This window comes from Miniopterus schreibersii (assembly GCF_964146895.1).
Source record: "Miniopterus schreibersii genome assembly, chromosome: 2".
In the NCBI taxonomy this organism is placed as follows: Eukaryota; Metazoa; Chordata; class Mammalia; order Chiroptera; family Miniopteridae; genus Miniopterus; species Miniopterus schreibersii.
The window spans coordinates 33,209,318-33,223,136 of NC_138102.1; the positions used below are offsets into that span (position 1 = coordinate 33,209,318).

The 13,819-nt window shown below is 39.1% G+C and overlaps 1 protein-coding gene across 4 annotated transcripts; it reads left to right on the top strand.

Moving 5' to 3' along the window:
• Positions 1–12: 12 nt before the first annotated feature.
• POGLUT2 (protein O-glucosyltransferase 2) lies at positions 13–13,111 on the top strand (the record flags this gene model as incomplete). Of its 4 annotated transcripts, XM_081128988.1 has the most annotated exons (10): positions 13–556; positions 1,980–2,185; positions 3,800–4,005; positions 4,188–4,265; positions 6,410–6,582; positions 6,704–6,941; positions 8,697–8,906; positions 9,578–9,667; positions 10,853–10,960; positions 12,876–13,111. In XM_081128988.1, exons 1-10 carry the CDS (start codon positions 375–377, stop codon positions 12,891–12,893), a joined length of 1,509 nt encoding a protein of 502 aa, XP_080985114.1. In that variant the 5' UTR covers positions 13–374. The 4 variants fall into 4 exon arrangements, with proteins under 4 accessions (XP_080985114.1, XP_080985115.1, XP_080985113.1 ...); XM_081128989.1 differs by lacking the exon at positions 8,697–8,906 and having other exon boundaries at positions 47–556; positions 12,876–13,110; XM_081128987.1 differs by lacking the exon at positions 12,876–13,111 and having other exon boundaries at positions 47–556; positions 10,853–10,996.
• Between the last annotated feature and the right edge of the window lie 708 nt (positions 13,112–13,819).

A 13,819-nucleotide genomic window follows, 5' to 3' on the forward strand; every position in this document is an offset into this window, starting at 1 on the left:
ACAGAAAGCCTTACTCAGCGGGTCCAATCCCCTCGCCTGGCACCTTGGACTGGAGCCTGAGGCAGATTCGCCCCCAGTGATGCTCCAGTTGTAGGAGCAACTCAAGTTTATCATTGTCGGGAGAAAGAGGAGCAGTGTGGTTCTTGCCCGTTTCAGCAGAGCGACTGGCATCCCCTGAGCAAGCCCGCGCTCGGGTTCTGATTCTCCTGGGGAGAGTGGAGACCCGCGCGCCTGCCCCGCACAGCCAGCGACACCCCCTGGAGCCGTTTTTGCTGCTGCGATCGGCCGGCGTGCCCCTGCCCGAACCACGGCTCGTTCCGCCCACGTCTTACGTTTCATTTATCCGTGGATCATTTTGATAGCCCGTCTTGTAAATGTTTAGCATTTTGCTGCTTTACTACTTCTTTCTGGGGACAGTTCCAGCATTGGCGGAGACCGGCGGGGAGAGGCGACTTAGCCCAGAGAAGAGTGAAATATGGGGACCAGGGCTAAAAGCAGCTGTTGTTCTGCCTGCGCGCTACTTCTATATTCAGGCGGTGGATACATCAGGAAATAAGTAAGTTGAGAAACGGCTGCCTAACTATTTTGGAATGCAGTTAAAGCTACTGTTCCTTCAAGTTTTATCCGCCCAAGAACTCGTTTCTCCGCAGCAGTTTAAATTCCAGGATATTTGGGTGCTATCCACATCTGGTTGTAACTGTCTCCATTCCAACCACTTTCTCAGAGTTTTAGAAATAATTCCGTATTAGCTCTTCTCCTAGCTATTTTCATAGGGCTTCCCACCTAACTAGAGAGACAAAGCCCCAGCACCTTGCTAGAAATAGGATTTCTAACTCCTTTTGCATAAGCTGTTATAAGGAATTTAAATCCAGTTGTTAGAAACTTGGTTGGTTTCATCTTTCTCTGGTGCAGCCCTCTGTTTCCAGATAGACATCTGCAGGTAAGTGTGTTTTGCAACTCAAAAAGAAAAACCAAGCACTGTTTGAAACTTTAGAGCTCAGAGGGAAAGTATCAAAGCATGAAGTGTGAATCTCCTCTGTGTTTGCAGCAAGTTTATTTCAGTTCATTGAATTCAACAATTGAAATTATACTTAAAACTTATTTCTAGAATTCAGATACTTCTGAAATGATTGTCTTTTTATTGCAGACCATGTATATTTTGTAGGAAAGGAAAAAACCTTGGGAATAAGTTTTCCAAAGCAAAAAAAGTTTATAAATAGTATAATTGGAGAAACTAAATATAATCTTAACAGCAAGAGTACTCACTCAAAAAAACTTTCGTACAGTGTCACTTAGATGATACACAACCTACTGGCTTTTACTCATGCTGGACATGATTTATAATACTAATTTTTATTTTTATTTTTTTATTTTTTTAAAATATATCTTTATTGATTTCAGGGAGAGGAAAGGAGAGGGAGAGAGAGAGAGAAACATCAATGATGAGAGAGTCATTGATCGAGCCTGCAACCCGGGCATGTGCCCTGACAGGGAATCGAACCCTGATCGCCTGGATCCTAGGTCGACGCTCAACCGCTGAGCCACGCCCAGCCAGGCAAATAATACTGATTTTTAAAATAATCATTGAGAATATCTTTCAAAATTATCTTTAGAGGCACCATTTGATCACACATTTCCAGATGTGATGGGTGTGAAATAAATAGTAGGTTGATAAGAATATTTTTATATATGAAATGCATAAATATGTTCTATGTTTACATAGATTAGTTTTATTAACATATTCCTTTGCAATTTTCTAATGAAACTGTTTTATGTTATCTTGGCCATTGTCATTGTCTTCTTTTTTAAATCTCTGATCCATCATATTCATTCTGGTACCAAAAGTGTAAGAGACAAGACAAGTGTATGTTAGGGGGAGAACATGGAGAACAGTAAGGTTCACACAGACTGGAGAGCATAATCTTTGTGCATTTGTTCCTTAAAATAATCTTTACATATTATTCTTCTACCCATCACAGGTTCACATCTTCTCCAGGTGAAAAGGTGTTCCAGATTAAAATCTCGGCACCAGAGGAGCAATTCACTAGAGTTGGAGTCCAGGTTTTAGACCGCAAGGATGGGTCCTTCATAGTCAGATACAGAATGTATGCAAGCTACAAAAATCTGAAGGTAGAAGTTAAATTCCAAGGTCAACATGTGGCCAAATCCCCATATATTTTAAAAGGTAATTTGGAATATAACTTTAAAACAACGATTTGAATACAATGATGTGTGTCATTTAATCAATAAAAACAAGTTAGCATATTTTTTTCACTGAAAGAAAAAAAATAGACATTTTCACCTGGAAAGCTAAATTGAGAGCCCTGGACAAAAATGCAAGATTTGAATGGAAATTATAATTCACTAAAGAGGAAAGAACATATCAATAGAGAATTTGCCCCCTGAAGACACAACATTAGCAAGAATTATCAAGCTATGTACAATATGGTCATAGGTGACAATTAATTGGGGGTATATGACAAGTAACTGATAAGCATTATTGAAATTTGGTCACTTCAGGAAGAGAGGTCTTGAAGCAAAGGGGTAAGTCAACTAAATGTGGTTTTTTGTTTTGCTTTGTTTTTGTCTTTGTTCCAATAGTATTTTTCCAGAGAAATTCTCTGATTTTTTCTTTTTTAATATAGGATGAGAGTGCAGCTGCATTACCTGGAGCCATATCCTTTCATCTCAGTTGAGATAGTACCCTAAAACAATGGAAAATCAGAGAAACAAATTTATATACAGAGACAAATTTTTCTTATTCCCCACCTCCAACAAAGGCAAATGTTTTAAAAACATTTCCCACATTCCACCAGGTTCTTTTCCCACATTCCACCAGGACTACATGGTACAATATAACCTGCTAAACCCAAAAAAAAAATTCCATTGTTGACTACTTACTGGGTCAGGTGGGAATATGAGAATTATAAAAAGGAATGACAGTAAAATCTCAATGTAGATTCTGCTATAATGTTAGTATTATTTCTATAAACATAATTCATTACAATATGAACTGTTTTGAAGATTACTTTTGTTTTTATACAATTCTTGAAAAAAATAACAAGCATAGTAGAGGTTCTTTGTTTACTTAAATTGTTTTTTTAAAGTATATATATTGATTGATTTCAGAGAGAGGGAGGGGGTAGAGAAATAGAAACATCAATGATGAGAGTCATTGATCGGCTGCCTCCTGCACGCCCCCCACTTGGGATTGAGCCCGAAACCGGGGCATGTGCCCTGACTGGGAATCAAACTGAGATCTTCTGGATCATATGTCAATGTTCAACCACTGAGCCAAGTGGGCCAGGCTACTTATATTGTTATTGATGATGATTTACCCATTGAGGAAAATACCTTAGACACTAAGAAACTGTATAAGAGATCATTGAAATATTAATTTCATATCACTTTTGTCTTTCATCAAAACAAGTATATTCCTTTGATATCTTTTCACCAATGTTTGGTTATTCTTAAGTACACAAAACTTAAAGAACGATGGACTATAATAGCCACTGTGAGCACAAATGAGTACCCATTGGCTTTCTTTTGAACTTGTGCAAAGCAGGCCTAACTCTGAAAATATCATGATCTTACTGTGAAGAGCTATCAGAAACAGAACACTGACTTACTAGTGATGCCCAGTGTGATAAAAATGTTTTCTTTTTCCTTTTTTCCCCATCAAAATATTCTTCCTAATAACCCAGGCAAAATTTGTGAAGTCATATTATGGATATTTGTTACGTGTTTCAAATGCTGAGTGAAATTATTACCGTATAGTTTGTTGCTTGTGTGTAATTAGGGCCAGTTTACCACGAGAATTGTGACTGTCCTCTGGAAGATAGTGCAGCCTGGCTACAGGAGATGAACTGCCCAGAAACCATCGCTCAGATTCAGAGAGATCTGGCGCATTTCCCTACTGTTGATCCGGAAACTATTGCAGCAGAAATCCCAAAGAGATTTGGACAAAGGCAGAGCTTGTGTCACTATACCTTGAAGGATAACAAGGTACAATTCGTGATTGGCATTTGCTTGTTTGTCTTAGTGATTTTTTTGTTTTGACCATTTGGCTACAACTGGCTACACAGTTTTACTAAAAATCATTCTGAGGATCACTGTGATAAGCTTTACCTCAATGAAGCCTGCCAGTACCTTTAAACTAACGTAATATACACTCAATTATCTTTTAGGTTTACATCAAGACTCATGGTGAACATGTAGGTTTTAGAATTTTTATGGATGCCATACTACTTTCTTTGACTAGAAAAGTAAGTATTTCTTTTCTCTTATGTATAATAGGCAATTTAAGCCCAGGTTTTATATCTTTCAAACTAAAAGTAATAACAGTATCAGGGGTGTTCTATTTTGGAGCCTTATTATAATACTATTCTGAAGTTTTATGTCACGTGGGATGTCTGTGTTAATTTCCTAGGGCTGCTGTAACAAAGTTCTACAAACTGGGTGGCTTTAAACAACAGAAATGTATTCTTTCACAGTTCCAGAGGCTAGAAGTCCAAAATCAGGGTGTCAGCAGGGCTGTGCTTCCTCTGAAACCTATAGAGAAGAACCCTTCTTGGCTCTTCTTGACTTCTGTTGGTGCCCAGCAATCCTTGGCATTCCTTGGTTTGCAGCTGCATTGCTCCAGTGTCCGTCTGTCCTCACATGACATTATCCCTGTGTGTCTTTATGTCTTCCCCTCTTCTCACAAGGACACCAGTCATATTGGATTAAGGGCCGGCCCGCCCTACTGCAAACTGATCTTAACTAATTACCTCTGCAGCAACCATATTTCCAAATAATGTCATTCTGAGACACTGGGGTTTAGGACTTTAGCATATTTTGAGGGGAACACAGTCAACCCCATGACAATACCTTAGAGAGGGAAATGCCTTAGAGTAAAATTATTTTGGTTCTATACATACTTTTAACCCAAAGAAGACTTGCTGTATTCTGCATTCTCTTCCTTGGTAAAATGTTCTTTTAACAGGGTTCTAATGGAGTACTTGACGTCTGTAGTAAAATGGTTTATATGAAAAACTATACCATTATTTTTATCAGTTGCTTACTAGCTATTTATTGAACAACCTGTGTGCATATCTTGGTTGAATTATTCATGGAAAATCATAGTAACTGTGTTAAGATTGCAAAGCATTTACAGTGAATTAATTCTGAACATGCGTAGTTAGATAGCATCAGTGTTCTGCCTTCTTTAGGCTAAGTCATCAGAGTGCTGGCAAGAATTTCTTGCTCATCTGTGTCAATCCATGGAGAAATAAGAATGCTTTTCAGTACCTCAGTTTCTCAAGAGGCTTCTCAAACCGACCAGTGCAGTTGCTGCCTAAAACATATATATCTTGTTTTACAAATACCCCAAATATTTCCCCATAGCTAGGTTCTTTCAACACATTTGCACCAGTAGAAGCAGTCTAGCTTGCAAGTTACTAGTATTGGCTTTAGTGTTGGGCTTCCTAAATTCAAATCCTGGTCCCATCACCTACCTGGGGTGTATTTTAAAATAGAAGGATCTGGCTTATTAACCAGGAATTAGAGTCAGAGTCCCAAGTGCTATATGTTGTAGTTATTTTCTAGCAATTCTCTTTCTGATCATCTTAGAGTCTCTTGGCAGTATTAGAACAGAGATTACCTTAATCATTTCATCCCTATTGAAGCAAGTCTATTGGCCCATATGGGCACCCTAGAAAGGAAATCTAGTATGCTTACACGTATGACAATATTCTGAAAAGTTGCTGCCACTCTTCAAATCAAGGTAATTATCATTACTTGAAGCTTGGCCTTTCATTTGGGACAATTTCTAATTTTTATTGTATTTCATTGCTCACTGTGTGTTAAAGTTGTACTGCAGGATAGAATATAATATGAGTGTGGCCAAGGTTAAAAGGCAGGTAAGTGCCACCCAGTAAAGAGACCAGTGCATGGCTTCAGGTCGCTAATGACAGCAGGTCCACCAGGGTGAAGTGGTCCAGCATTTACTTAGAGAGGAGAGAAGAGAGAGTGTACAAGATTCAGCCCCTTTCAATGTGGCCATTCCCCCAGGGCCAGTGGGTCCACTCCACAGCCAACCACCTCCCACTTCCTGCTACAGTGGGAGCTCCCTGACCCCTTCCCATGGGATCCAAAATACAAAAAGCTGGAGGTGTGCCTGAGGGCCATTGACCCCTGCATTTAAGCAGAACAGAAATAGTATATTCCCTCACTAGGATATAATCCTATCCCAAACTATGAGGGCTCTTTCTCTCTTGGGAAGGAAGTGTACCAGGCCCTACATTGGTGTGGTGGTTTTTTGTTTTTTTTTGCCAAGAAAGACTTCATGCAGGAGATACCTTTCCCAACACATTGATTAACAGAAGACATTATACAATGCAAGAAATGTAAGTTATTTTCTTTTTCCTAGGTAAGGATGCCTGATGTGGAGTTTTTTGTTAATTTGGGAGATTGGCCTTTGGAAAAAAAGAAATCCAGTTCACAGATCCATCCCATCTTTTCCTGGTGTGGCTCCACAGATTCCAAGGATATCGTGATGCCCACCTACGACCTGACTGACTCTGTTCTAGAAACCATGGGCCGGTGAGAGATGGGTCACAGACGACCCAGAGCCTTGGGTTTTTTTCTGTGGGGAGTTATTTCCCAACAACCTTTGTGATGTGATGGTTTGGAAGGAAAATATGTTGTACTTTCTGTCTTCCAGAGTAAGTCTGGATATGATGTCTGTGCAAGCTAACACGGGTCCTCCCTGGGAAAGCAAAAACTCCACAGCTGTCTGGAGAGGGCGAGACAGCCGCAAAGAGAGACTCGAGCTGGTTAAACTCAGCAGAAAACACCCAGAACTCATAGATGCTGCCTTCACCAACTTTTTCTTCTTTAAACATGATGAAAGCCTCTATGGTCCCATTGTGAAGCACATTTCATTTTTTGATTTCTTCAAGGTATGGCATCATCTGTGATCAGTCCTTTTTGTTTTTCCAAATACAGTTCACCCTTGAATGACATGGGATTGAACTGCACAGATCCACTTACAGGCTGGTTTTTCTCAATATAGTCAGCCCTCTATTTCCCCAGTTATTGCATCCATGGATTCAGCCAACTGCAGATCAAAAACAGTATTTTCATCTGAGGTTGGGAACCCAAGGAGGCTGATGGCTGACTCTCTGCACTGATCTTTGCCATTTTATATAAGGAACTTGATCATCTGTGGATTTTGGTATCTGGGGGGGTCCAATCCCCCATGGATACCGAGGGATAACTGTTTGGAGGTTGTCAAAAGTTATACATAGGATTTTGACAGTGTTTGGGAGGGGAGTCAATGTCCCTAAACCCCATGTTGTTCAAGGGTATACTGTATCTTCATTTAGGGGAGAGAAATTGAGGCCTGTAACTTACAGGGGATGGGAGAGATAAGCATAAAGCTCAGTGACTATCAAGGCACGGGGCCCCAGGGAGCGGTTTGGCAACCTGGGTCTATACTCAGTTACCCAGCCCTGACATTAAATATACATCAGGGAGCTTGGGGCAAGGGGAGAGCGATAATTGTTTTCCCCAGTTGACCCTCAAGATAAATACATTTCAGCTCCAAACCTCTTTTTATTAATAAATACATGTAAGTGATTTTACAAATACTTCTCCCCAGAGCCACAGTTTGACAACAGACTAAAGAAGATATAAACCAGGTGTCTCTTATGAGGCCTTCTGGTGGGGAAATGACTTGAAATCCATCCAAATGATCTGCCTGGGAATTCTGGAGATTAGGGAGCACTTTCTGTAACTAGAATGTGAATTGCTCATGTTTCCTGGGGATCCTTCTCGGCTGGGAACCCAAGGATGCTGTTCTCTAGAGAACTGCCCTGTTCTCTAGACCACTGAGTAGTTTTTGAAGTCCCATGTGGTGGAGAGAAAGGTGGGCAAGGCAAGCGATTAGCGAGCTCTGCCTATGCTGTATACGGCCAAGTTTGTGTGTGTGTGTGTGTGTGTGTGTGTGTGTGTGTGTGTGTGTGTGTGTGTGTGTGTGTTGATGGGTTACATGGCAGCAGGTAGACCTAAAGAAAGCCATAAGTTGAGTTGTATTTCTATATGCATATTGTAGAGATTTTTTGAAATATCGTTAAAACCAAAGAAAGCTAATACCAGCCATCCCTCCTCAGGGTGTTCGGTCATGCCTTTGCTTCATTCCTACCTGTTGAATTTGCTACAATGAAAGACTGTTGATTACCACAATGCTATGGATATTTTTATTCATAGATGCACTTGCCTTAGAGGTTGTTAATTTCCTTAAGATTTGTGTGTGGCCATCTGACGTTTAAAAGGTATGGTTAGCATGGCATAGAATGTGGCATCATCAGGTGCTCACATGTGATCAAGAAAGTAATAGAAAGATTACAAGTCACCATAAATCTATTTTCCTTAGGTTGTAGCCTCAGGACAACAGTTATGTATTATTATATTGGCTGCTTCAACATTAGACTTGTGGTCTCTTTGTGAAATTTAGGAGAGCATCAAAATAAGTCTTCAACTCTAGGTCAGCATGTTATATAATAGCACTTCCTAAGTGGTGAAAGCAGTGGGCAAAATCTGGCCAGTTTGTATCTGAGGACGGTGAGGGTTTTTGTGTGGAAAGAGGAGAATTAAATGAGAGTAGAATAAAGGAAATTTAATGGAGGTTCTTTTATTTTACTGCTGTTTCACAGCATAAGTATCAAATAAACGTTGATGGCACTGTCGCAGCATATCGCCTGCCATATCTTCTAGTCGGCGACAGTGTTGTGCTGAAGCAGGACTCCATCTACTATGAACACTTTTACAATGAGCTGCAGCCCTGGAAACACTACATTCCAATTAAAAGCAATCTGAGCGATCTTCTAGAAAAACTTAAATGGGCAAAAGATCACGATGAAGAGGTAAGGTCAGTCTCCTTGTACCCTAATATCATGGGTTCATTTTAAAATATCTGCTCAGTATGCTCAGATATAGACCTTTACCTATAAATAGGAAGCCCCATGGGTAGCACAGTTCCGTTCAGGGTGAGCACAGGCGTTGTGGCTTGGATTAACTGTCTAGTCTGCACATGAAACAAAAAGCTAAACCTTGGCCTTGACTATGCTCTCTCTCTTTTAGTCAAGTTGACCTGAGCCTCCCAGCATTCCCTCACCTCTTCTAGAAAGATGAAAATTAAGATAGCCAGCCTGACAGGAGGAAAATCTAACTGCTATGGATTAAAATGAGGGATTGTATGAAGTAAACTTCGAACTAATTTTTAAAACAATGCCTTAAGTTTAATCCTGCATTTACTTTACAAAGTCATTGTTACTTCATTTAATGTTTACCTTTTCTCTCCAAGAGAGGTTTAATTCTAGAAGGTTTAATATGACTTCTCAAACTTTCAAGTCTTAGAAACATCCCTTTTTTTGAACAAATATACTCTGTTAAATGTTCCCTGTACCATGAGAGACTAACCCCAAAGATATTTTTCCCACTGTTGTCCCACTAAAATGTACTCTGAAAATCAGTTTTCTTATATTTGCATGGGGAAAATGTCTCATGAAAGGATTTTTTGTTGTTGCTCCCATAGGCAAAGAAGATAGCAAAAACAGGACAAGAATTTGCAAGAAATAATCTCATGGGTGATGACATATTCTGTTATTACTTTAAACTTTTCCAGGTCAGTATTTTCTAAGAAAATGACATCTAACTTGTAATTGATCATATTAGTAGCAAATAATATTTCACTTAACAATGTCTGAAAGTATATAAGGAGATAAATGTATACCTCTGTGGGTGAAAATCAAGGACAAACAATAAATAATAATGAAAATAGTACAAAACCAAAGATTAGCTAGTGTATAATGCTACAACACTAAAGGAAAAGTATTAATGTTAGAACTATGTGGTATGTGGTTAGGAAATTGGCATCTGATTCTGCAAAATTACTGTGCATGGGTTCATATTTTCTCTTTGTACAATATTACTGATGCCTTATCATTTCTTTGTCTACATAGTGCAAGGTGTGTTTGGAACTGTTATGCTGACTCCATGAGCCATGATTTCTCTTGGAAATCATTTCATGAACCTAAACATTTAAGGATCATAATGAAAGCACATCTGACAATTTGAAAGGTTCTTTATATTATAAAAATGCAGTAGTAAGCAAGTAATTTGCTAATAATTATACTAGGTATAAATTAAGCTTTTTTTTAAATCTCAGAATTGCAAATTTTGAGCCCCATATCTTAGCCTCTGCTACAAGACAAAGTTGATCTTTTACTGGTCTGCACTGGCCTCTTCCCCTTTATAACCTTTCCTAGAGGACAGTGAAGGTATAGAGAGGGTGAAGGTATAAACTGAAGGAGTGGGGGGATTTACTGTATAAATTCCTAAAGATCTACAGGGTAGTATTCATTCACTCAACTCACATATACTAGTGTATAAGCACCTAGCCCAGAGCCCTGCACAGAGGGGGCACATAATGAATGAAGATAGTGACTGATTCTGTATAAGCGACAGTGGGTAAGACAGAAATAGTCTCTGTCCTCAAATTCTCAGTCTAGGGAAGATCACATGCACAGTTATTTTCACAGCAAGGCAAAGGCAGTAAAAACTAAATTAAAAAATCAAGTTATATAAATAAAGGATGAATAAGGAGAGATCCCCTAGAAATAAGCAGCCAGTGTCCAAAGGACAGTTGCCTCTCAAAAGCTCTCTTGTTGAATATTTAAGGGAAGTGCGGTGGACTTGACACGTGAGTTAAATGATTGAACCACATTCTAGCAAATTCCAGCCTATCTAATTTGGTAAATAAACTTTAAGCATTATGTAAGGAATGCTTTTTGTATTGTTGTCTGTACAGGAATATGCCAATTTACAAGTGAGTGAGCCCCAAATTCGAGAGGGCATGAAGAGGGTAGAACCACAGACCGAGGATGACCTCTTTCCTTGCACATGCCATAGGAAAAAGGTAACCAGAACTAGCCAATGTCAGAGTAACAACTAACTTTGGTCCAAGTGCTTAATCAGTCACGCAACAACTATTTGAGTTTCTCCTGGAGCCTCCAAGTAATTCATTCTACCAGATAGATAGATATAATAGATAATAACAAGGCAAAAGAAAGGGCTCTAAGATGCAGTTAAGTGAGAAGACGTAGGAGCTCCAGGCAAAGTGGAGGAAAGTCATTTTCTGTTTGTTTGTTTGTTTGTTTGTTTTTAAATATATTTTATTTATTTCAGAGAGAGGAAGGGAGAGAGAGAGAGAGACAGAAACATCAGTGATGAGAGAGAGTCATTGGTCTGCTGCCTCCTGCATGCCCCCTACTGGTGATCGAGCCAGAAACCCAGACATGTGCCCTAACAGGGAATTGAACCCCGATCTCCTGGATCATAGGTCAGTGCTCAACCGCTGAGCCACGCCGGTGGAGCAAAAAGTCATTTTTTTTAATGTGAGATTTCAGATCACATGGCATTTAAATAGCTATTTTTTTTTTTTTAAGTATTTTCACTTGTATCATCTAATAGCCTCATCTCCCTGTGAGATAAGTTTGGCAAAGTTTATCATCCCATTGAGAAACGAAAAAATATATAACCATGATTATTCGTTAGCAGATTATTAGGAAAAGCAATCTCTGCTGACACCACTACATACTGATTTTGTTTATAAAAGGCAGATTCACATAGGGACTTGTCAAGCTAAAAAGGACCTTAGAGGTCATCCAATAAATGCCTTCATTTTACGGTTAACAAAACTGATCCCAAAGAAGAAGTTAGTTCAGAATCAGCTAGCTGGATTACAGCAAAGCAAGGACCAAAAACTACTCTCTCATCTTCAAATTGTGTACATGGTTGTGTATAAAGAGAGTGCAGTAGGGGAGGGTTGATTTGATTATAATTGTTTTTTGTTTGAAGGAATGTATATTGTATAAAATTGTGATTTATACATACATATATATATAAAATATATATAGTGACATTTTTTAAGCGACATAATAATAGAGTTTTGGTTGTATTGTTTTTGTTTTGTTTTGCTTTGTTTTGAGAACTGATTTGCCACCAAATAGCCTTTCAAAATGGTACATCATCAACCAACGTTAACTCCTGTCAATGCTACAAAACCATAAAACCAGTTAAAGCCAGTGCCCATACAAATTGCCAGAATTGAAAGGTACCCTTTCACAAAGTTAGTGATTTGGTATCAGAATACTTCTGTGGATTCCAAATGAAACTGGGCAGCTTCCTCTCCCCACTCCTCTCTTTATTTTTTAAATCCTTACCTGAGGATATTTTTTCCATTGGTTTTCAGACACAGTGGAAGGGAGAGAGAGAAAAAAAACACATCAGTGTGATAGAGACACATCGATTGGTTGCCTCCCAAATGCTCCCTGACCTGGGCTAGGAATCTAGCCTGCAACTGAGCTATGTGCCCCTGGCTGGATCAAACCCGAGACCCTTCAGTCTGAAGGCCGACGCTCTAACCACTGAGCCAAACCAGTTAGGGCCACTCCTCTTTTTAGTTTTTAACTTTGTGTAAGTGTTTTTAGGGCTGTCAAATGATTCCACTGATTTGTAGAAGTTAGGGGTGCTGGAATGACAGCTTTGTTTATTTCTTCTTTGTTGTCTTCCCTACCCTGTCACTGACCATTGGTAACATAAGGCCCTTTACAATTATACCCTTAGATGTTTGCGTTCCACAATGGTAGCCCTGTAAAACTACCTGTGGGTGATTCCAAAAACAGGTCTAGACCCTACAAGTCTATAGCAGTAACTTGGCTTTTTTCCCCTCCTTTTATCTTTAAGGGAAAACAATTAATAGACTAATGTAAGTCTTCCTAACTCATATAGGACTTCTTGATGGCTCTAAATATTTTGCTTCTTAATTTCAGACCAAAGATGAACTCTGATATGAAAAATACCTTCCCTTCAAATAATGGTGCTCTGAAGACTCTTCTTAACTGAAAAGAAGAATGTTGTTTTTTAATATTAATGCCATGGACAATATGAAATCTGCTATGTGATTATCTGGGTTATGAAGATATATTTCTTCTTATTATTCGGTAAAAAATGTGCTGTCTTTTAAAGCACATTTTTAGAATTTTATAATAAAACCACTTTTATTTTAAAGGCCTGTGTTATGCTAGTTATTAACTGTATTTGAATCATGGAGCAATAAAAAGAGAAGGGAGTCTGGGTCCTGGACTCAGTGTGGAACATCACAGCTGCTACCACCTACCCAGAAACATGGTTTGCATGACAAAGCAATAAACCTCTGTCTTGTTTACACTGTTATTTTGGATTTCCATCACCCACAGCCAAACCTAATTCTAACAAACATATCTTACAAGGCCTTTCATAATCTGGTCTCTGCCTGCATCTCTAATCAAATCTCTCACCACTTCCTAATTGTGTGCTCTGTAGCCCAGCAAAATCAATCCCTTGCCGTTCTTTCAGTGGCTTCTTACCTTGCTTGTGTATGCTTTCCCCTGGGTCCGGAACGCCATGACCCTCTCCTCTTCCTCGGGCTTAGATAGCCTTCAGTGCTCATTTCAGGAATCACCCCTCTGCATCTTCACATCTGCATACTTGCATCATTGCCTTTACCGTGCTATGTGGTAGTGATCTAGCTGGTTGTCTCTTTCCCTTATCAGATTTTAAGCAACTTGACTACAGAGATCATGCTCTTCTTCTATTCGATCTAATAATGTACCTCCAACTAGAAAGGCTCAATAAATATTAAATGGATGACTATCTGAATTAATGAAAATCACTTCGAAATGTGATTAAGAGAATTAAAAAGGAACTTGAAATCCTAACACTGGACCATAATGTT